This window comes from Urocitellus parryii, chromosome 8 (assembly GCF_045843805.1).
Source record: "Urocitellus parryii isolate mUroPar1 chromosome 8, mUroPar1.hap1, whole genome shotgun sequence".
In the NCBI taxonomy this organism is placed as follows: Eukaryota; Metazoa; Chordata; class Mammalia; order Rodentia; family Sciuridae; genus Urocitellus; species Urocitellus parryii.
This window is the reverse complement of record NC_135538.1, coordinates 25,918,381-25,940,003: the sequence shown is the minus strand read 5'-3', so window position 1 is coordinate 25,940,003 and position 21,623 is coordinate 25,918,381. Positions and strand designations below refer to the sequence as shown.

The window sequence follows — 21,623 nt, the reverse complement described above, 5'->3', positions numbered from 1 at the left end:
TGAGCAAATGAAACCTATCTGATCACCTTCTAAGCAACAGGTACTATCCTAGTTGTCACTACATTTCAGTTTGGTACTATAAAACCTTCAGACTGAGTATTATCGAGTCTCAAGACAGATTAAGTTACATGCTCATAGGTAAAATGCTCATGTTCAAAGTGAGAAGTTTAGTTGGGCACAGTGGCATATGCCTGTAATTCCAGCAACTCGGGAGGCTGAGGCAGGAGGATGGGGAGTTCAAAGCCAGCCTCAGCAAATTCGTGAGGCCCTAAGCAACTCACTGAGATCCTGTCTCTAAGGAAAATATTAAAAAGGGCTGAGGATGTGGCTCAGTGGTTAAGCATCCCTGGGTTCAATCTCTGGTACCAAGAGAAAAAAAAAAATCAGAAGTTTATAAGCACCAAGTAGAGATTCAAATCTGGAACTATCTCATTCCAAAGTCTATGCTATTTTGACTAAACTCAATGCTTACTGTCACAGAAAATTAGAAGGGTGTTTTATTAAATGCTTTATATGAAATATAATGAAGTACTCTAGAAAAAAAGAAAAACCCATAAATTCTTCTATTAATAATATATTAATAAAATTCAAAATAGTAAGGCCCCTAATCATCCTACTCACAATGAGACATCAAGGAAAAACCATTAATACTCTTAAATAATTTCTAGACAATATTTCTTTTTTCAAAGATACAGATATTTCTTCCACATACAACTTTTCATATAATCCACAGGCAAAAAGAAGCAATAATCACTATTTGATCAGTATTCTTTACAATGATTTTTATCCAAAGGAACATGATCATATAATTTAAAGGATTGAACCCAACTCTAGCTATTAGTTCATACTCATCCATTAGAAATATAGAGACTTCAATCAGTTCCTCTAAGTAACAACAGAAGCTTTTAGACTTCAAAAATAATCATGATAGTGACAGTAATCACTCCAGTGGAAGAAAGCAACCCTAAGCAGTCCTATGGACTGAAATTACTATTTCATTAAAACTATTACTTGTCAGACATGATTAATTCAAATTCAAATTATTTTTGAGGCATTACAGTTCTATAATTTCCCATAAAATTCAAATTCAACTTAATTGTATATAAATTCAGCATAACACCCAAAGTCAATAGATGGAAATTGACCTTAATTCATTCTTTTTTCAGCCACTTTTAATCTAACAATATACTTATAAAAAATAAATTAGTCACAGCTGGATGTGGAGGCACACGCCTGTAATCACAGCTACTCAGGAAGCTGAGGCAGGAGGATCACGGGTCCAAGGCCAGCCTTGGCAGCTTGGTGAGAAACTATCTTAAAATAAAAAACAAAAAAGCTGGGGATATAGCTAAGTGGTAGAACACCCAGGTTCAATCTTCAGTTCTGTCAAAAAAAAAAAAAAAAGTGGGATTCGGTGCCACATGCCAATAGCCCATAGTCCAGTTACTCAGGAGGCTGAAGAATCACTTGAGCCTAGGAGTTTCAGTCTGGGCAACATTTCAACATTCTGTCTTAAAAAAAGTTAACACATGTAACAAACACAGAATAATCCCTGATACACAAAAAGAAATGAATGAATGTTAACTGAAATTATTATAGGTGCTTCATTTAAGTATACTCAGTTATAATCCATCTTTATATGACAATCTTCTCCACACATAAAATCTGTCCTTTCAAAATACAAGTCCCTTACCAAAAGCCAGATTACATTAAATTATGTTGCAGTTTTTAAATTACAATTATATATGCAGTACAAAGTCCTTCATTCATCACACTCAAACTTCACATTCTTCAAGATGGGTATTTCATAAATTTTTAAAAAAATTTACAGCTTTGTCTTTCTTTTTTTTAATATATACTGAGAATTGAACTCGGGGGCACCTAATCACTGAGCCACATCCCCAGTCCTTTCTTTGTATTTTATTTAGAATTAGGGTCTTGCTGAGTTACTGAGGCTGGCTTTGAACTCATGATCCTCCTGCCTCAGCCTTCTGAGCTGCCAAGATTACAGGTGTGTATCACCATGCCTGGCTAACTTTATTGCTTTAAGATATAATTTATACAACATAAAATTCAATCACGATAAGTGCACAACCTACTGAGTTAACAAATGTATAATGTTGTGTACCATCACACCAATCTATTTTAAGAACTTTTCTATCACCCCAAATATTTCCCTCAAGACTGTTTCTCCTACACTGGCTTCAGGCAACCACTGTTTGGGTATCTCTATAGATCTGTCTTTTCCAAACATTTCATATAAAAGCAACATAATAGATAATCTTTTGTGCCTAGCCTCTGTCACTTAGCATGTTTTAAACATTCATCTTTGTTGTAGTATATATCAATAATCTGTTCCTTTTTACTACAAAGTAGTATTCCATTCTATAGATATGTCATGTTTTATTTATTAAAACACTGCCTGATAAACATTTAATTATCTAGTTTTTTACCATGATGAATAATGCTAACAGACATTTACAAACATTTATCTGTATATTCACTTTTTAAGAAATGGCTAAAAAAAAAAAAAAAAGAAAAGAAATGAAATGGCCAAAATGTTTTCCACAATGGCTGTACTATTAACATTTCCAAGAGCAGTATATAAAGGTTCTAGTTTCTCCACAACACCAATAGTAGGTATTACAGGTCTTTTAAATTATAGTCATTCTACTGGGTATGTGACAATATATCACTGTGGTTTAATGTGCATTTTCCTAATGACTAATGATGTTGAACATCTTTTCATATGTTTACTGGACATTCATATTATCTTCTATAGTGAAACATCCACTGTGACCATTTTAAACTCCTTTTCTCTTTATAGTGGAAATAGTAGGATTTTAAACTATATTCTAGATTAGAGATCTTTATCATGTTTATAACATGCAAAATTTTCTCAATATGTGCTTTGTCTTTTACTTTCTTAAGTATCCTCTAAAGTGTCAAAAGTTTGAAAATATTTTGATAAAGTTCAGTTAATCAGTTTTTTCTTTTTGGCTCATGCTTTTAGTGTCGTATTTAAGAACTCAGCTGAACCCAAGGTCACAAAGATTTTTCTTCTATTAGTTTTTATTATCTAGCAGTTTTATAATTTCCCAATTAAGTCCATGATCTATTTTTTTAGTATTTATTGTTTTAGTTGTAATTGGACACAATACCTTTATTCTATCTTTATTTTTATGTGGTGCTGAGGATGGAACCCAGGGCCTCGCATTTGCGAGGCAAGCGCTCTAGCCCTGAGCCACAATCCCAGCCTCCTTGATCTATTTTGAGATAACTTTTGTGTATGATGTAAAGTAGAAACAACATGTCTAAATATATTTTTTTAAACATATGGATATCCAACTGTCCCAGAACCACTTGCTGAGAAGACTATCCTTTCCCCATTGAACTGTTCAGGCACTTTCAAAAATGAACTGATGATATATGTCAGGCATTTTATGGATTTTCAGTTTGTTCCACTGATCTACATGTTTATTAATTAACCTTAGGCCAATCACACTGTCTTGATTACTGCAGCATTATAGTCAGTTTTAAAATAGGGTAGGACAAGTCTCCTATTTTTTTTTTTAATTCAACTATTCTGGGTCCTTATTTCCTTATCAATTTCAGGATGGATCAACAATTTCTACAAAAAAAGTTCGATTAGGATTTTGTTGAATCTACAGATAAAGATTGTAAGAACTACCATCAACATTCAATGAACATATATTATCTCTTCATTTATTAAATCTTTAGTTTCCAAGTAATGATTTGTAGTTTGCCATATTAAAAAATTGATACTTTTCTTATTAAATTTATTCCTAAGTATTTCCAATCTTTTGGTTCTATTGTAAATTTTTTTTACTATTATATGAAGATTTCATATCACTATTTTGTTTATTTTTGACTCAGTTTGTAGAAAAACTGGAAGATATTAGTCCAGAACATCCAAATCACTTCCCCCAACTAAATCTACATAACTACTTGTCTCTGAATTCATGTTCTTTTCTTCCCCTCTGTTAAAACTGAGGAAATGGTGCCCTTCCCATCAAAGGACTCTATGGAATCCGGATCCTGACCATTCTTGCTTTCTCAAGGTCTGCTTCCTTCCTTCTTTATCAATTCTAACTAAAATCATGCTGCAATATTCCTTATTCTCATAAAGTAAAAAAATTCTTTTATACCCTCATTCACCTCCAGTTTCTGCTCTATATCTATTCTCTTTCATAAGCAAACTTCTTTAATAAGCTGTCTACACATCACATCTCTAGTTCCTCCGCCATCATTTTATCTCTCAAGTCACTTAAATCTGGTATCCAGTTCATGAAACTGATTTATTACGGTTATCAATGACCTCTAGGTTGTCAAGTCCCATGGCCACATTTTTCTGCCCATATCTTCTCAACCAAACTCAATACAGTTGACTGTCCCCTCCTTTAAAACACTTGTTTCATTTGGTATCCATGATATGATTTACATTAGGCAGCCCCCCCACTGTCCTCCAACGATTCCTGTTATCCTTAGTCTCCCTACCCAGAGGACGCCTTCCCGTTTCCCAGCTTAGAAATGTTCAGTGTTCTCCATAGCTCCATCTGTAGACAATCCTTTCTTTTTTAAACAGTCTTTTTTATTTTATCTACTGCCATTGGTTACACAATCACCAGTGTACAGACAATCCTCAAATTGATATCTCCAAGCCATATATCTCCTTGAGACTTGTAGATCCTCCATGGTGAAGGCCTACTTGACAATCTCATAAGCTTTTCTAAATTTAAAATGAACAAAGGGAAATTCTTGAACTCACCATTATCCATCCACCAAAATAAAACTTAAAACCTCCAAATATCTATTCCTTTCCTAAACATTACAAAATGACAACTTGCAACAACATCCTTGAGTTCTTCTCCCTTAAGTTCTATATGCAATCCATCTCCATGCCTTACTATTTCTGTCACCTCAAGTAATCTTAAATATATCCACTCCTCTCCATCCAATTGCCACCACACTAAAATTAAGTCACTTCTAGCTTACCTGCACAGATTATTGCACATCTGCTGGCCGACTTGTTTCTACTTGCCCCAGCATTCCTTGTTTACACAGCAATTAGAGTGATCTTTTAAAAAATATAATCCAACAACGCTACTTCCCTGAATAAAAACTCTTATACAATCCCATTCAAATCCAAACTCCATGCAGTATGCAGTCCATATCATTCTCCCTTCATATCCTAATGCTTTAGCTTTTCATTTCCTTAAACATATTAAGTTCTTCACAGTTTCAGCCCTTTCACATATTTTCTCTATACTAAAAACGTCTCTCTCCCACTCCCCTCCCTGTCCATGCTTCATCTGAGAGGCCTTCCCTTGCATACACTGCCTCCTTACCCAATGATTTTCTATTATTGTACAGTTTTTCCTTTTTAACATTAGCATAGTCATAATCCATGAAGGGAGTGAAGACATTTCTCAAAACTACATATATACTCTGAATATAAATAGTGATCACAAACACTGATTTAAGAAAGATCTATCTTCAGCATTTCACAGGTCCAGTTGTTCTATCTTAATACTAATGTAGAGACAAATGAGACAAGCTTGACTAGGCTGGAGGAGGTCAACAACCTCAAATAATATGCAAAATTTTGTGCAATTATGTTTTATAAGCAATATCCAGTATGTGCACCAGACTCTCGAAGGAATCAACAACCCAAAAGTTATAGTCTAATAAATTCTGGCTGTAATATTTAACAACTTAGAACTCAATTTCAACATATAGCCCATTTTTAAACAAAACAGATGTATTATTTTTAAAACCCAAAGTTCTGTAATTTACCAAACCTCAATCAAATACATGTGGCGTATGATTTAACTTCCATGAAACAAATGAGGAAAAGGCAGAAGAGATGAATGAAAAGATGCATCTGTCCCAGGAAAAGCTATAGAAAATGAAACCTATCTGAAGAAAAGTATCAGAAATGCCAAATTCTATCACCTATTTCAAATTCTTTCACCTATTTCAAATCTTTCCAGCTAGACACCTTGAAGAATTATATACCATGAGTTTAGGACCCTTCCCTCAGTTTCCTCTTATAATTACTACAAAATTTTAGGCTTAAGACTTCCCTCTTTAAATCCTTCAAAGAAATGTGAAGAAGCCAAATGAAGTGTTAAAATAATGAATCAACTAATTATAAATCTGTGCCACTTTCTTAGGGTGTGTCTGAAAAGAGTAACCACCCCTACACAATGACATTCATTTGAGTCAGAAATCACAATAATCCAACCCAATCATTTCATGTGCTAAAACTAAACTCAAGACATTATGTGATTTGTTCAAGGTCCACAAAGCTAGCTAAAGCCAGGACTCCCATGTTTATTTAGTGTTTCTTACCAACTTCTTTTTTTTTTTTTAAGAAAGAGTGAGAGAGAGAGAGAGAGAGAGAGAGAATTTTTAATATTTATTTTTTAGTTCTCGGCGGACACAACATCTTTGTTGGTATGTGGTGCTGAGGATCGAACCCGGGCCGCACGCATGCCAGGCGAGCGCGCTACAGGCGAGCCACATCCCCAGCCCTCTTACCAACTTCTTATGCTCTTTTGTAGCTTTGTCAAAATGCTCAGCATAATTTCCCCCAAATACTAAAACTCTAACTCTGGGATATTGAGGTATGGGGGGAGGAAATATGAACTAAAACTATCACGATATGAAGCTAAACAGAGAGAAATTTAAAAGTAAAAATGTCAGTGCATAAAGACATTAATTGTGACTTCTTTCTCAAACAGCATTTTTCAGCCGTACACAGGAAAATGTCTGATTAAGATAATTTTATTTTTTAAGTTTGTTACAATTATTTTAGTGATTTGGGAATTACAAATTTAAAAAATCCACTACTTCAAAGTAACACATCTGACATTTTTAATAAGTTTATAACTTTCAATGCATAAATGAAACTGTGCTTCCCTATTTTTAGACCTAACACTAATGAACAGAACTTATAACCAACTTGAACAAGTTTCAGGAAAGACAAAATGGTTATATTTTGTTTTTGTTGCCTTCACCCATTAAATTTATACACAAAATTCAAATGTTACCAAGATATTGCTCAACACAAATGATCTAAAGAGTTTCAGCTTCATTAATAGAGTACACTGCTTACAAACTTCAATAAAGAACAGTTAGTACTAGAACCTTTTATCAAGCTATTAGGTATTCAAAGTCTGTATGCAGTTTCAAGATATTTCCCAAAATAGAGAATAGAGATTTTTTTTAAGTGAAAGCTAAGAAAACAGATAATATGTCAAATAATATACCTTTCCTAATCTTTAAAAAGTAAATTCGTTCTGAAAAGTTGTTTTAAAACACAACATTAAATATTTTCTTGTTCAGTGCACATTAAAATTCCTTATGATTAAATCCTATGAGCCAGATTTTTCTCCCCCTTATTCAGCTCTGTGGCATGGAGCAATTTTACAAAGTGCTAACTCCTTCATTTTGTCTATTGACATTGTCTTCAAAATCCAACCCTTTAATCCAAAATAGGTTTTTCACTGTTATTTTAAAACAAGTGTAATGAACATACCTTAAGATGTCTGACAGGTATAATATAAAATTGTGTCTCTATGTGTGTACAAGATAACAAGAATCTCCCTCTTCCTTTGAAGTTGTTGTGTTTCAAGACATTTTCATACATTAAACTCTTTACTATGCAAAAGAGGAAATTCACATATAACTCAAAACCAAATAAATCCCTACTCTTCATAAACAGTATGGGCAAATCAAAATCTAACAGAATTTTATTCCCTACCTTGCCCCCGAATCACATTAACAGTGAAGGGAAGATAGAGCTAGAAGTTGACAATGAATGATGGTAAGAGAGAAATACTCACTACTTATAAATAAGTTATTTAACTTCTCTGCCTATCAAGTTTCTGGTTAATAAACCAGAATACCCACTTCATAGGGTTGGTGCCAAGGATCAAATGAGTTCTAGAATGAAAATGATTTGCTTGGTAAATGGACTCTCTAGTTACCCAATAAATGCCGGCTCCTTCCTCTGTCAGCTCTGGTTCTATGTTCTTTGTTCTCTACACTCATTCCTCCAGATGACTCAGCCCTCTCTCATGATGCTTATTAACAATACTAAAAACTACTGGATCAATCAAGGCCCTGATGTGTGTGTGCATGCCCACTGTGTGAGACACTGTCTAGCCCCTACCCCCAACAATTACATGAGGAAGACAGAGGAAGACGCCCCAAATGTGAACTTCACTGTAAGAACTAACATTCATCATAGACAAATCCCCCTTCTAACTATCTCTGTAGATTTGCACCAACACCTCAAAATGCCTGACATCACCATTATCTCTTTTAAAAAGTTAGGCCTTCCTCTTGCCCTTTTCTAGTTGTGAGTGGTACCCAACACTGTATAATTCTTGTCCCATTCTTCTCCCACCTAAATAATGCCAGGCAACCCAGACCTATCAAGTTCATCTTCATAATCACTATTGTATCTCTATCCTCATTTTCTGTTCCACTGCTACCACCAGAATCCAGGTCAGGATTTCTCAGTGTCAGCAATACCGACATTTGGAGAAAATAATTCTTGTTGTGGGGTGCTATCCTGTGCCTTGCAGGATATTTAGTAGAACTTATGATCTATACTAACTACATGCCAGTAGTAGAACTCGGCCTTCCCCTCTACAGTTATGACAACCGAAAATGTCTCTAGACATTGCCAAATGCCCCACTTTGACTGGGGGCAAAAATCAATCTCTATGACCCCCTCACTCCATGTCTGAGTGCCACTGGCCCAACTCCTCATTACTTCATATCTGATACAAAATCAGCCCACACATTAGTCACCGTCCAGTTGCTTTCCTCTAACTACCATGGCACTGACAAAGGCCTCTTAAAGTACCCCTGTTCACTCTTTTCTCCTAAATCTACTACCTTTGCTCACAATTAGTTCAAAGCTCCCCACACGGTGTTGATAATCTGGCCTAAAAATTAAACATTATTCCCACAAGGCACTTCATATAATGACTATCCAGCAGCTCTTCAACCAGTTTCTCCTTTTCTATTATACTGCTGTTACTCTCCTTTGGTTGCCATTATCTACCATCCTTCCAGACCTCTCAAAAAGCCTCCTTCCTCACCCTCAAAAACTTTCAATAGGTCTCCAATGCCTACTAAAATACATATGAAGTCTCCTGCCTGTTTCTCAGTCTTTCGTAAAATGGCCTCTAAGTTCCGTTATCCTGAAAACTTGCCTATCTACTAGTCCTTGAAAAGGACCATGGTGCACCTTTGGTCATGTTTTTTCTCTGCCTGGAAGCCCTTTTCATTCTATTCCTCTCCCTCACACCAACTTAAAGCCCACCTGAATTAAATCAAGAAACCCTTTCTGGTCATACCTCCTCCATGTTTACTTTATGTTACACGTGACTATTTCCACAATTTACAAGATCCTCAAGAGCTTCTTATTCCTCGCTAGTCCTGCTGAGTATTCACTGTAGTATGTGAGTTGCCCCAAATAACTCTTATTTAGAAAGCAGTGGAGAAGTTTTCAGAAAAATCCCAATTCCCTTAAGAGAAATAGGGCTCATATTTTCTTTTTATCTCACATTTATGTCTTAGGCCAACTCTTAAGTAAATTTCCTTCAAAATGCCCAGATTGATATTTAGTACAGGGTTAGTATCCTTCCTTTATCTGCAATGACTAGGACCAGAAATGTTCTAGATTTCATTATTTTTCAGATTTTGGAATATTTACGTATACATAATATCTTGGGGACGGGATCCAAGTCTAAAACTAAATTCATTTGTTTCTTATATACCATATCCACATAGCCTGAATATAGCTGTATACAATATTTTTAATAATTTTGTGCATGAAACAAAGTTTTAGGGTGTGAAATTTTCCACTTGTAGTATCATATTGGCCCTCAAAGTTTTGGATCATTTTGAATTTTTCAAATCAGATGCTTATATATTACCATATATATCAGATGTATATATTACCACAAGAGTCCTTCTTCAGGGAATTACTATAGCTTCTGATTTGTCACTGGATCCTGAATAGTAAAGCTATTTAATGCTTTATAAAAAAGATGACAACTTAATTTTTGAATGTTAATAAAATTGAGCAAAACATAATTTGGATTAATTAATATAATTAATAAATATATTTATTAATTTATTAATATATAAATTAATATAGTATAATAAATATATTTCAAGTAAAGGTTAATTGATGCTAATTTGTCTGTCCTAAGTAATATATTTAACATCAAGTCTTGTGCACCATTAAAAAGATGAAAAGTCAGTTTATTTCAACTCTTCCTGCCCCAAAGACATAAACCAAAATAGAACATAGGAGGTTTCTGATTTTAGTTCCTAACTGACCTGAAGGTATGTTTTGTTCCATAAAAAGAGCAGAATCATTAGCCAGCATGTTCTGACCAGACCTCTTTAAGTCCTACTTCAAATCTATATGGGGACAGTGCAGTTATTCACACTACCACCATTCTTTAACAGGGTCAGCATACTACAAACCCTGTTTTGTTATGTTCCTGAGCTAAAAATGGTTTTCACATTTTTAAAAGTCAAAAAAAGAAAAAAGTAGAGACTATATGTAGCCAATGACAACTAAAATATTTACCATTTGTCTCTCCAACAGCATGAATTTTGGCCTCCTACCTGTCCTTCACGGTACCTAACAAACTCAACTTTTTCTCCCCAGGTTTTAAAAAATTCAATATAAAATATACAAGATTATGCAAAATGATCAAATTTAGTTAAGGCACAGGTAATTTCTAAATCAGAAGTGTATGTGTGGATATTTTTATATTTTACATAATTTTTATTAGAAGATAAGTGACTTTTATCTACAAATGAATATACAGTACTCACGCTCTCAGAGGGAAAGCGCCTGACCCAAAGTCACAATTTTACTTGACAAGAGATGAAGTCAAAGACCCAGGCCTCAAGACTACTGCAGTCCACTGTATTACACCTATGTGTCTGGCTTTCAGTTTTGGAAATCTGAAAAACTGGTTTGGATCAATGAAAGCTTAAAACGTGTTCTAGACGTGTAGTGAGACTCTTACTAGCAGCTATGAATCATTAAACAGTAACATTGATGTTCACCACATACACTAGATAAGAACTTCTAGGAAGCCTCCTGCTTTAAAAACAGATACGGTAAAGAAGCCTTAACTTACCCTGCTTACCTCCAAGGCTACAGACTGAAGCAAGCATGCACATTCCACTTCAAGCTACTGAATACTTACCTCCCAACCTAAATCCACAAATTTCAACAAATATAATCCAATGTCCACTGGAAAACACTGTCCAGTTTACATCAGCCACACGTTCTATGAATACTTAAAAGTTTTTTTTTTTTAAATCTACTTGTAAACAATTAGCTGAAAGTTCGAATTTCTTAATTTCCCTAAGAATTGTCTCCTTTTAAAAACTGCTTTTTATCTTCTTAAATCTACAAAAATCACGTTATGAGGTCGTCAGGGTTAATTCAAGAATTAAAATAACATTTCGCCTATATTGGTAACCTACCCCGCAGGAACCGAAGAGCTATGCATGTACCAGAATCTAAGATTCAAACACATTAACTACCCAAGATTCTTCATGGTAAGTGTTCTTCCAGTGCTTGGAAAACAAAGATTCAGGAGCAGTCAAGGGATGAGGGGTCAGGGCTCCTCAGACCATTACCTCCATAGCAGGAGTTTCTTCTAATTAGGAACGACCCCTCCCCCTCGGCCGCAGCGCAAGTCGCGGCCACCCGGGCACCTGCGGCCCCTGCCCGCAGCTGGAAAGCTGGGGGAAACCTGCTCACCACCAGCCCTTCTGGAAACGGCGCCCACTCCCACTCCCGGAGGAAGGAGGTTGGAGGCCCGAGCCGCGGGGAAGCTACCCTCGGCGGCCAGCCAAACCCGGGACGCGGCGTTACCTGGAGGACCACGTCGTTGGGCAGCTGCGCGGCCCGGAACAGCTCCAGCACCCGCCCGTTGACTACCACCTTCTTGGTGCTCTCAATGTCGCAGTAGGAGAAGAGATCCGAGTAATATTTCTGCTCCGCATCGCTCAGCGTTAAGCCTTCCATCTTCGCCTCCGGCTCGCGGCCGCCCTGCCCCGCCCCGCATGCAACACCCGGTACCCGGCCCCACGACCCCGGGCCGGCGGGTCTGCGCGTGGCTGCGCGGCCCGGCCTCCTCCTCGGTCCCCGCAGACGCCCGGAGCCTCAGCCCCGGCCTCTGGCGAGCCGGCTGCGCCCAAGCAACAGGGCCCGGAGGTCGCGAGGAGGGGGCTCGGCTGGGCTCCGCGCGCCGCCGCCTGCGAGGCCCCGCGCAGTCCCGGGCTAGGCACCGCGCGCGGCCCCGGCTCCAGCAGCCGCGAAGCGCGGAGAAGGAGGCGGGGGCCGCGGCGGCGCGAGGCACTGGCGGACTCAGCCACCGCCCCCGCCGCGGGTTCGAGGTTCCCCGCTCCCCGCCGCTTCCCCAAGACTTCCCGCCTCGGCTTCCCCTTCCGTCCACGCCCCCGGAGCGGCAGCACTTCCCGGAAAGTTGTGGGGCTTCGCGTCTAAAGTTTCGGGGGCTCTGGGCTGAGCGTGGCCGCCGCTCCGCCTCCCTCCGCCGCCATTTACAGAGCCCCGGCCCTGCCCCAACGCGCCCGCACCAACACTGACAGCGGCGGCCGCGTTCCAGACCCGGATGTGAGGCCGGGAGGAGAGAGCGCGAGAGGGAGAGAGAAACACCCACCGGGCTGGCTCGGCCGCTCCCGAGAGAGCGGGCCGCAGCGCCCCCTGGTGGCCGGAGCCCGGCGGCGGGAAGGCCAGCCGCCTCGCCAGCCGCCTCAGAGCCCGTTGGATGAGATCCCTGGGAGGGGGACACCTGGGGTATCACCATGCTAGAGCTAGAGAACTTAGATATGGGTCGCAGTTTTTATATTTCGAAGCTTCTGGCACAAAGCATTTAACAAACATCTGAGTGGAAGGGAAGGAAATGTTATTCAGTTTATTATTTGTATCTTTCTGATAGCAGAAGTTGCTGCGGATGATTCTCTGCTTTGAAGGATTATGAACATCCCGTGGATGAGGGATCCGTAGATGAGGGAAACTTCCTCATATGAAGACCACTGCAGAGATTCGGTTCCTACTCTTGATCCAAGTCTGAAAAACAAAATATGCCGAGTAGCTGGGGGAGGGTGGCAACTGGCAAGATTTTGCTCTTTGTACAAAGCCATTCTGGTCATTAGGACTACTGTACTGGAAAGTTATACCATTACCTTTATAAACCTGCGTGGGCCTTGAGCAGAACACTTTCCAGGATGGAGGAGGGGTCCTGGGTTTCACTGCCTGGTAAAAAGCATTCGGAGTGGTGTGTGAGCCCCTCCAAACAGATGCATACTCCTCCTTGGGGACAGGAGCTCAGAAAGACATGGAAACTTTGCAAGAATGGAAGCTGTGTCACCCCCAGAATACTGGGTGGGCTGCGGGGGTGGATGGTTGAACTGTTTACAAGGGAATGATCTTTTTTCTCTATCTGTCACTTAAATTTATATTTCCAAGTAAGAAGGGAAACAAATACAATTAAGCATGTAGGCCCTTTGAGGTCAAGTCTAATTTATTTCCAATATATTTCTAGACATACCAATATTTAAAAGTGACATCATAAGAAAGATATTTTAAAACAGATGGTCTATATTATATAGCAACAGATTTAAAGATGCTGGTTTTCAGGTAAGACCAAATAGTGGATTACTGCCAGTAAAAGCATCAGCTGTTTTAAAACTGGAAAACTCTAGTTTTAAAAAATAAATTATATGTAGTGAAATTAATTATTTTTGGTATTCAGTTATGTTAGTATTGAAAAATGCATTTAGTCATGCTACCACCGCAAAAATCAAGAGGCAGAATCACTCCATTCCCCCAATCCCCTACTCTCCATCCTGGGCCTCTGGCAACCACTGCTTTGAAAGTCTCTTCCAAATTGTCATATAAATGGAATCATGTGGTACCTAGTCTTCTAACTCTGGATTATTCTCAAAGAATATAAATGCTTTTGAAATTATTCTATTACTTATTTGTATCAGTGGTTCATTTTTAAATTGCTGAGTAGTTTTGTATTGTGTGGATGATTACAGTTTGCTTATTCACTAACCAAAGGACTTTTGGGATGCTTCCAATTCAGGGTGATCATTAATAAAATATCTGAGTGAGATTGTTGGGCTGATGATTAAATCTATTGTTTAACTTTATAAGAAACCACTAACCTGTTTTCCAAAATGCCTGTACCATCTTGTATTCCCAGTGTTTGTTTTGTTTTGTATTGACATCATCAAGAATCCATTCTAGAGTTGTTCTCATAGGTACATAATGGTATCTCTCTGTGATTTAAATTTGTGTTTCTCTAAGGACAAATGACATTGATTGATTTTTTTGGTGTACTTTCTTGCCATCCTAATATCCTCTTTGGTGAAGTATCTATTAAAAATTTTTCCATGTTTGTTTTGAGTTATTTTCTTACTGTTGACTTTTCAAATTTCTTTATTCATTTTTATATAAGTCAGATATGTAATTTATAAGTATTTTCTACAGTCTATGATCAATATTTTCTACAGTCTATGACTAGTATCTTTACTTACTTAGGAGTATCTTATGCAGAAAAGAATAGTTAAAATTTGGGTTAAACCGGGGCTGGGGTTGTAGCTCAGTGTTAGAGTGCTTGCCTAGCATGTATGAGGCACTGGTTTCAATCCTCAGCACCACATAAAAGTAAATAAATAAAATAAAGGTAAACTAAAAAAAATTTAAATTTTGGGTTAAACCTAAATCAGGGGAACTCGTAAACAGTAGTGAATGGAAACATTGAGGAGAGCTTCAGTTAGTGTACCTTGTCATTGTCTTTGTGTAAGAGAGGTGGGCTGAAGATAAAAATAGACAATAAGTCCATGGGTGTAGTTTAGCTGGGAAGTCAGGAAGGACACAGTTCAGAAAATAAGAAAGAAGGGAGTCTTGGGGGGAAGCACCTGGGCAAGCCTATTGAATGGGGCATGATGTGTGAATATCTTGGTATTACATGTTCATACCCCCCAGAAGGTACCCACTATGGAGGAGGCACAAAATGACTAAGTAAACAAAATGACATGGTCAGTTGATGTCAGGCAGCCTATCACTCAGCCACCCAGCCCAGTGGTGGCACATTGCCTTCAGGAACTGAATGACTACGATGACAGCAAAGAAAACTATACATGGGTCCCTCACCATGGGTTTCCAGTTACCAAGACCAAAAAAAGTTTAACCTTCCCTCCAGATAGACCCAAGGTGAGTTCCCAATACAGCATCATCCCTCAAGAAGATCAATTGAACACTTGTTGACAAGTTGTTTATCTTTAGTGGAACCAGATCTATTCTGGACATATATCGACTTTCTCATCACAGGACCTCAGCCAGCACCAGTATCTGAACTTCAAATAACCAGCCTAGTCTCTCTACATCCTTTCAGAACAAGAGACCTAATTTACTGGACCTCTCATAAGCCACATCATCCAGAAGCTGCCAATCCAAGAGAATAATAAAATGGTCTTTTGAAGGGGAAGCTATGTGTCAGCTTGCACATGATATTCTGTGAATAAAGGACTCCACATTCCAGGACACAGTGTGCACCTCAAATAAGTGACCAGATATACTGCTGTGTTCCCAGCAAGTCGGCTGTATGAGACGATGAACCAGAGTGGAACACTGGCCTCTGCCTTTACCCTTCTTCTCCTTGCAATGACAGGCTGTGTCTGGGTCTAAAGGTTTTGGTTCTCAAAGGTGACTCAAAGCTTCCATTAGGTGAATTATTATCAACCAGTAAATATCCAGTTACAGGTATTGTCCAGTCACTTAGGGCTCCTTGTGTTAAAAGTTTAGTAGATAACCAAAGAATCAACCTACTAAAGAGTAATTGAACTTACTTCCCAGAAGGAAATAGCACTTATGTTTCATAACCAAAGCAGGAAACAGTAATTTTTACACCTAAGAAATCCACAGAAGCATTTCTTAGTACTTTTGATAAAGATTCTTTGCTTGGCCAAACTTTAATCAGTTTCCTGAAACTTCTCATAGACTCATCTCTGTGCTTCTTTATAAAATCCAGTTTTAACAAAGAATCCTGAAAACTCAGTTTAGTAAGATCCCGTCTCCCTCAATATCTGGTCATCCTGTATCTCTGGTCTGGTCCATTATCCCCCATTATCTCCAAGTTGACCATCTAATCAATCTGGCCTATCTTCAGCAAGAATCTAGTTATGTCAGTTCAGCCAGAATTTCCCCTTTAGACTGAGTTTCCTCTTAGTAATTTTTGCACATCCACTGACCCCTACCCTGATCCTTAGCCTTAAATTTCCACTTGGTCCCTATACCTATCATGATATTCCAGAATAGTCAGCTTTATCATGCTTTAGCAAGTGTCGTTGAATAATTCTTTTTCTTTAGCACTCCTCTGTTCATTTTGATGGACAAAGGATATAGTAGGAAGGATATGGTAACAAGGATCCAGTCCATTTTAGAATGAGAGTCTGGGTTGCCACAAGATACCAGCCACTGGAGTGGCCAAGGTGTTGAGAGACAGTGAGAGGAATCTAGATTGAGAAATAGAGAGGAGACTATGAGTAACAGATGTGGCCTTGAGATTAGCTGTGATGGTGGCAGATATCATTCATTCCACTAACCTTCCTTTTATAAAGTTTTCAGGAAATAAGACCAATCAGAATCCTGGAGGAATCATCTCCATATAAGGTAATTACATTATATGAAGCAAGTAGATCCAACAAGTGTGAACCTGGACTATTGTGGTTACTGTGGGCACAACTCTTGTCAATCTCCAGGCCTCAGACTCCCATCCCATGAGCTTCTGTGAGTGTTGAAAGGCTCACTGTTGAATTCCTCTCCAGCAATTGTCCTTAGGAAAAGGAAGTTGCCTTGCTCAAGTTATACTCCTGGCCCAGAGGCAGCCCAGATCCAAAGACCAGTCAGTAGACAGAGGAGCTTATGATCCTTGCATTGTTTTGGTACAACTTTAAAGAATCATCTCAGCTCTAGAACCCTTCTTTGTATTGATGGGGGCCTCCATTGTTACTGCATCACATTTTTCCCTCTGCCCGATTCTGGGCTTTCTTTTCTCCTTTACTGATGTTTTTACTAACAATTATCAGTGAACTCCTCATCTCCAAGATTCCATCTCAGTATCTGTTTTCTGGGAACCTGATCTAAGCCACCCACTCGTTTCTGCTCTCATAAGTAGAGTTACTTAGTGCTTATCAACCTCTTAGACTTATTAATGTAATTATTATAATTGGACTGAATATAAACAAATTAATTATGAAAACAAAAAGTCAGCTTTTGTTTCTACAAAAATTAAGAATGATGCTTTGGGAAGACATGAGTGCAAGCTGCTATTGAACTATCTGCAGGATTCATGAAGAAACAGTTGGAGTTGGGAAAGCAACATGGATGGTATCCACGCATTGGGCACAGTTTTATTCAATGTATGCTTCTTGTTTGACTGAGGTAGAGTTTGGAATACAGTTGCTTATTTGGTACCAAATTGTCTTGTTTTTGTTTTTGGAAAAGCTATTATTTTTGTAAAAATACACACATTCATTTTAAAAACTCAAAATAATTCAAAATAATAAAGAAAAAATAAAAACTATCTGGAATCCTACCACTTGCAGGGAACCTCATTAACATTTCAGTGAGTATCCTTCTTGATGTCATTTGTTTAAAATAAAAAGACATAGACACACAATAAATAGCAAGTAAATGGACACTGTGCATTAAATAATCAGATATATCAAATAAATGGATACACTGCATATATTACTATATAAAGTAATAGGGAACAAAATGCAATAATGTATGATGCATCCATTTATTTGATATTGTTGTATGCTTATTTTTTCTAATACCTTTTGTAGTACATCTTGTTCACATAAATGCAGATTATACATGTAAAATTGTCCTTTTTTAAAAAATTAATATGAATCTTATTTATTTTCCTCTTTTGAAGTCATCCATATAAATGAAATATTAGGTTAACATACAAAAACACCTAAATTCTCCAAAAACCACAAGAGGCAATCTTATGCTATATTGCCAATGGGATCCATTTTCAGTGCCTAAATAGGAAAGAATAATAAAATTATTACTTTTTTGAAAATGCAGTTGTAAATCTGTGGATTAATAATGAGATGGAAAATGTCATGTAAATTTAAGTTCTCATATTTGCATTAGATTAATTGGGAGGAAGGGCATAGAAACCTTCACCAAATTGTTAGCTTAGCAAAAATAAATCAACTCTTTATAGAAGTAGAATTCTCAGGAGAGATTAACCAAAAAAATTTAAAATTTTTCCTTCAAATAAAAAAATCAAACCAACAAATATTTATTACTTACCTACTCTGCAAGGCAGTTTCCCCCTAGGTTTCCTTGGTAAATAAATATTGTCTATTTGGTGTGCTTTCAGATTCTGAATTCCTCACGGAAAACGTCAAAATGTTTTTCCCTAGTCCATAACTCTTTGTTTAGGTTGTCTGCTTTGTAAAGTCTATTTCCATTTCAATCTTGTGGCATGCTTTGCTCTTGTCAATATTTCAATTTCTGAGGATGCTTAGAGGTTGTTTCTGTGCAATCTTAGAAAATATAGAAAGTAAACTGAACATAAATCTTAATGGCTACAGCAATAGGAAGACAGCAAGTTGAAATAAGTTTGAGGTCATATACTTGCAAGTTTGAAGCCTACTTCTGGCAATTATTAGTCAAGTAATCTAGGGCAAGTTGAACCTCTCTCGGCTTGAATGTCTTCCACTGTAAAATGGGATGTTTTATTTGATCAGTATTAAAAAAAGAAATAATATATGCCACAGGTTGTTGTTTAAATGGGGTTTAATAACTGGCAGCTATTATGAAAGACAAACACAGTCACTTAAAATCTGCATTCTTTATACTTTCTCTTGCATCTTTGTTCAAATAATTCAAACAACTGAAAGAAGACCTTTTATTAAGACATAAATAATTATTTACAGCTTGTATTTTCAGCTTGTATTGTATTCCATTTCCTTCAAGTCTTTAAATTGTTGCTATTTCTGTAAACCTACTGAATTTTTAAAAATCTGATAATATCTAGCAAATTTGCAATATGATCAACAAGTATTCTGGCCAGCAAGCATTTAGTTCTTAAAATCTACTTGTGTTTTTAAAATATATATAATTATTTTCTCAGGTTGTTCAGTCATAGGAATGTAAAGCTGACGTATTTTGGTACAGGTACATAGTGTAGTGGAATAAAACATTTTGTTTTTAAATTTTTTCACCACTGAATATAACTTCCTCAGTATTGCAGTATGGGAGTTGAATTTAATTTTATCAGTTAGGATATGTAGTATCCCCCAAAAGCTCATGTATAACACAATTCAAGAACATTCAGAGGCAAAACAATTCAATTATAAAAATGTAACCTAATCAGTAGATTAATCCACTGATGGATTAGCTGAGTGGTAATTGTGGGCATGTAGGGTATGACTAGAGGAAGTAGGTCATTGGGGATATGACTTTGGGGTTTATATTTTGTCCCTGGTGAACAGAGCTCTCACACCCTCTCTGCTTCATTGTTGCCATGTCCTCTGCCATGCCCTTCCACCATGAAGTTCTGCTTTACCTTGGGCCCAGAGCTATGGAGTGGCTGTCTATGAATGGAGACCTCTGAAGCCATGAGCCGAAATGAACTTTACCTCCTTTTCATTTTTTCTTCTCAGGTCGTTCAGTCACAGGAATGTAAAGCTGACTAATGCAGTTACCATCAGTATCTTTCTGTTTAAGTGTAATCATTTGAGCAAATCAATTTCTTTCATTTGCATTTTCAGCCTTCCATATTTCTTCCTCTTTTCCCTACCTTTCTCCCAGATGTCATGGGGTATGTGAGAGTGGGAGGTACAGATCAGTTCATATGGTTTTGTTGTGAGGAGAAAGGGGACTCAAATATGCAAGTGAGAGTCCTTGTGCTGTCCTCTGGCTCCACCATAAGGTTGGTGGTTCAGCCTGATCCCCAGGCTCATGTTGAAGTGATCTCAGAGTTAGCTGGTCCAACCCGGTTTTTGAAGCATCAAGCTGGTTTGATAAAATCACTTGTAGACTTTAACCTCCAATCATTAAGTCTCTGTACTTGGCAGCCTCTTTCATCCACTAATCCTTTCATTAGAAGTTCCACTGGTCCATATAGGAACTTAAGAAGTTATTTCCTGGAATTAGGAATTTCATATAGTCAGGAAGTTTTGTTAGCTTTTGCTGCATAACAAATTACCCCCAAATTTCACAGCATAAAACAGGATTCTGTGGGTTAGGGATTTGAGAAGGGCTCAGTTAAGTTGTTAAGATGCACAGTTTTTTATACATTCAGTCATCTGAAGGCTCGCTCACATGGTAGTAGCAGATGACAATTGCTGTTGTCTGGAAGCTCATTTGGGACAGTCCCCTGGAGCACCTCATGGCCTCTCCATGTGTTTGGACTTCTTATAGCATGACTGATTTGGTTTGAAGAGGGACTATCTGAAGGGCAAGGTTTCCAAGAGTATAAGTTTAAAAGAAAAGTTTAAAAGAAAAGAAAAGGTCTTTCTATTTCTAAGCCATTTATACTGTAACTAAAAAAAAAAAAAAAAAAATGAAAGTAGCTAACCAGGGGATTTCCTTTAGATTATGTTTCTCCCTGTCAGTCAATCCTACATCTTTCTGTTCAACAACAGTTGGCATTGAACATGTGCCACTTCCTCATTAAGATTATGTTTAACTTTCCAAATTAACTAGATGGCTTGTTTTTTTTTTATTTTTAAGGGGAATTATTTGCCTATAAAATCATTTGACAATTTTGGGTGATATTTTGCCAGTTTTATCAATTTCTTTCTAGGTTATTGACCTGTTTAGATTTTTTTTTGGCTTGTTGAATATTTTTTCTCAGAAATGTGTCCTTTGCATTGATATTTTCAAATTGACATCACCAATCTTTTTGACTATGCCCTTTGTACTTTAAAAGCAGAACATAATTAAGCTTTAAGATGGAAGATAAATTTAACTACTTTCATGAATTGTCACTTAAAAATACATTTAAACTCTCTTTATAAACTCTCATTTTGAAAGTTAATCTGTTCATTGAGAATCATTTTCATATCCACCCTCTTCCCCCTACCATGTAAGATTCATTGTGAGATGGACATGAGCCCTTGGGGGCCAAGGATCAAATGATACAGTTTGGATCTGGAATGTCCCCCAGAGATTCATGTGTTGAAGGCATTATTGGGAGGTGATGGAAACTTAAAGAGGTACAGCCTAGTTAGAAGAGGTGTGTTTTGTCTCTGGAGGCCACCTTTGAAGGGTATGTTTTGTCTCTGGACCCATTCGTCCTGTCTACAATTGGTACAAGATGTCCTCCACCCAATGGACTGTCCAGCAGAAAGCTCAGCCAGGCTTACTCCCCATATGAATACCAAGACATACCCTCTCCACAATTGCAATGGCCCAGAATAGCCACACTTCTCAGAGAAAAGGACAAGAGCACTGCTCTCAGTGGAAGATGAGAAGAGGAGAGAGT

General features: G+C 37.7%; 1 protein-coding gene across 7 annotated transcripts in view; it reads right to left on the bottom strand.

Moving 5' to 3' along the window:
• The window catches only part of Reps1 (RALBP1 associated Eps domain containing 1), a 76,750-nt gene extending 64,318 nt beyond the window's left edge, over positions 1-12,432 (bottom strand). For all 7 annotated transcript variants that reach the window (XM_026391887.2, XM_026391888.2, XM_026391890.2 and 4 more), the window contains exon 1: positions 11,954-12,432. In XM_026391887.2, the coding sequence (XP_026247672.2) occupies positions 11,954-12,106 (153 nt within the window). In that variant the 5' untranslated portion in view covers positions 12,107-12,432. The remainder of the gene's footprint in view (positions 1-11,953) is intronic.
• Between the last annotated feature and the right edge of the window lie 9,191 nt (positions 12,433-21,623).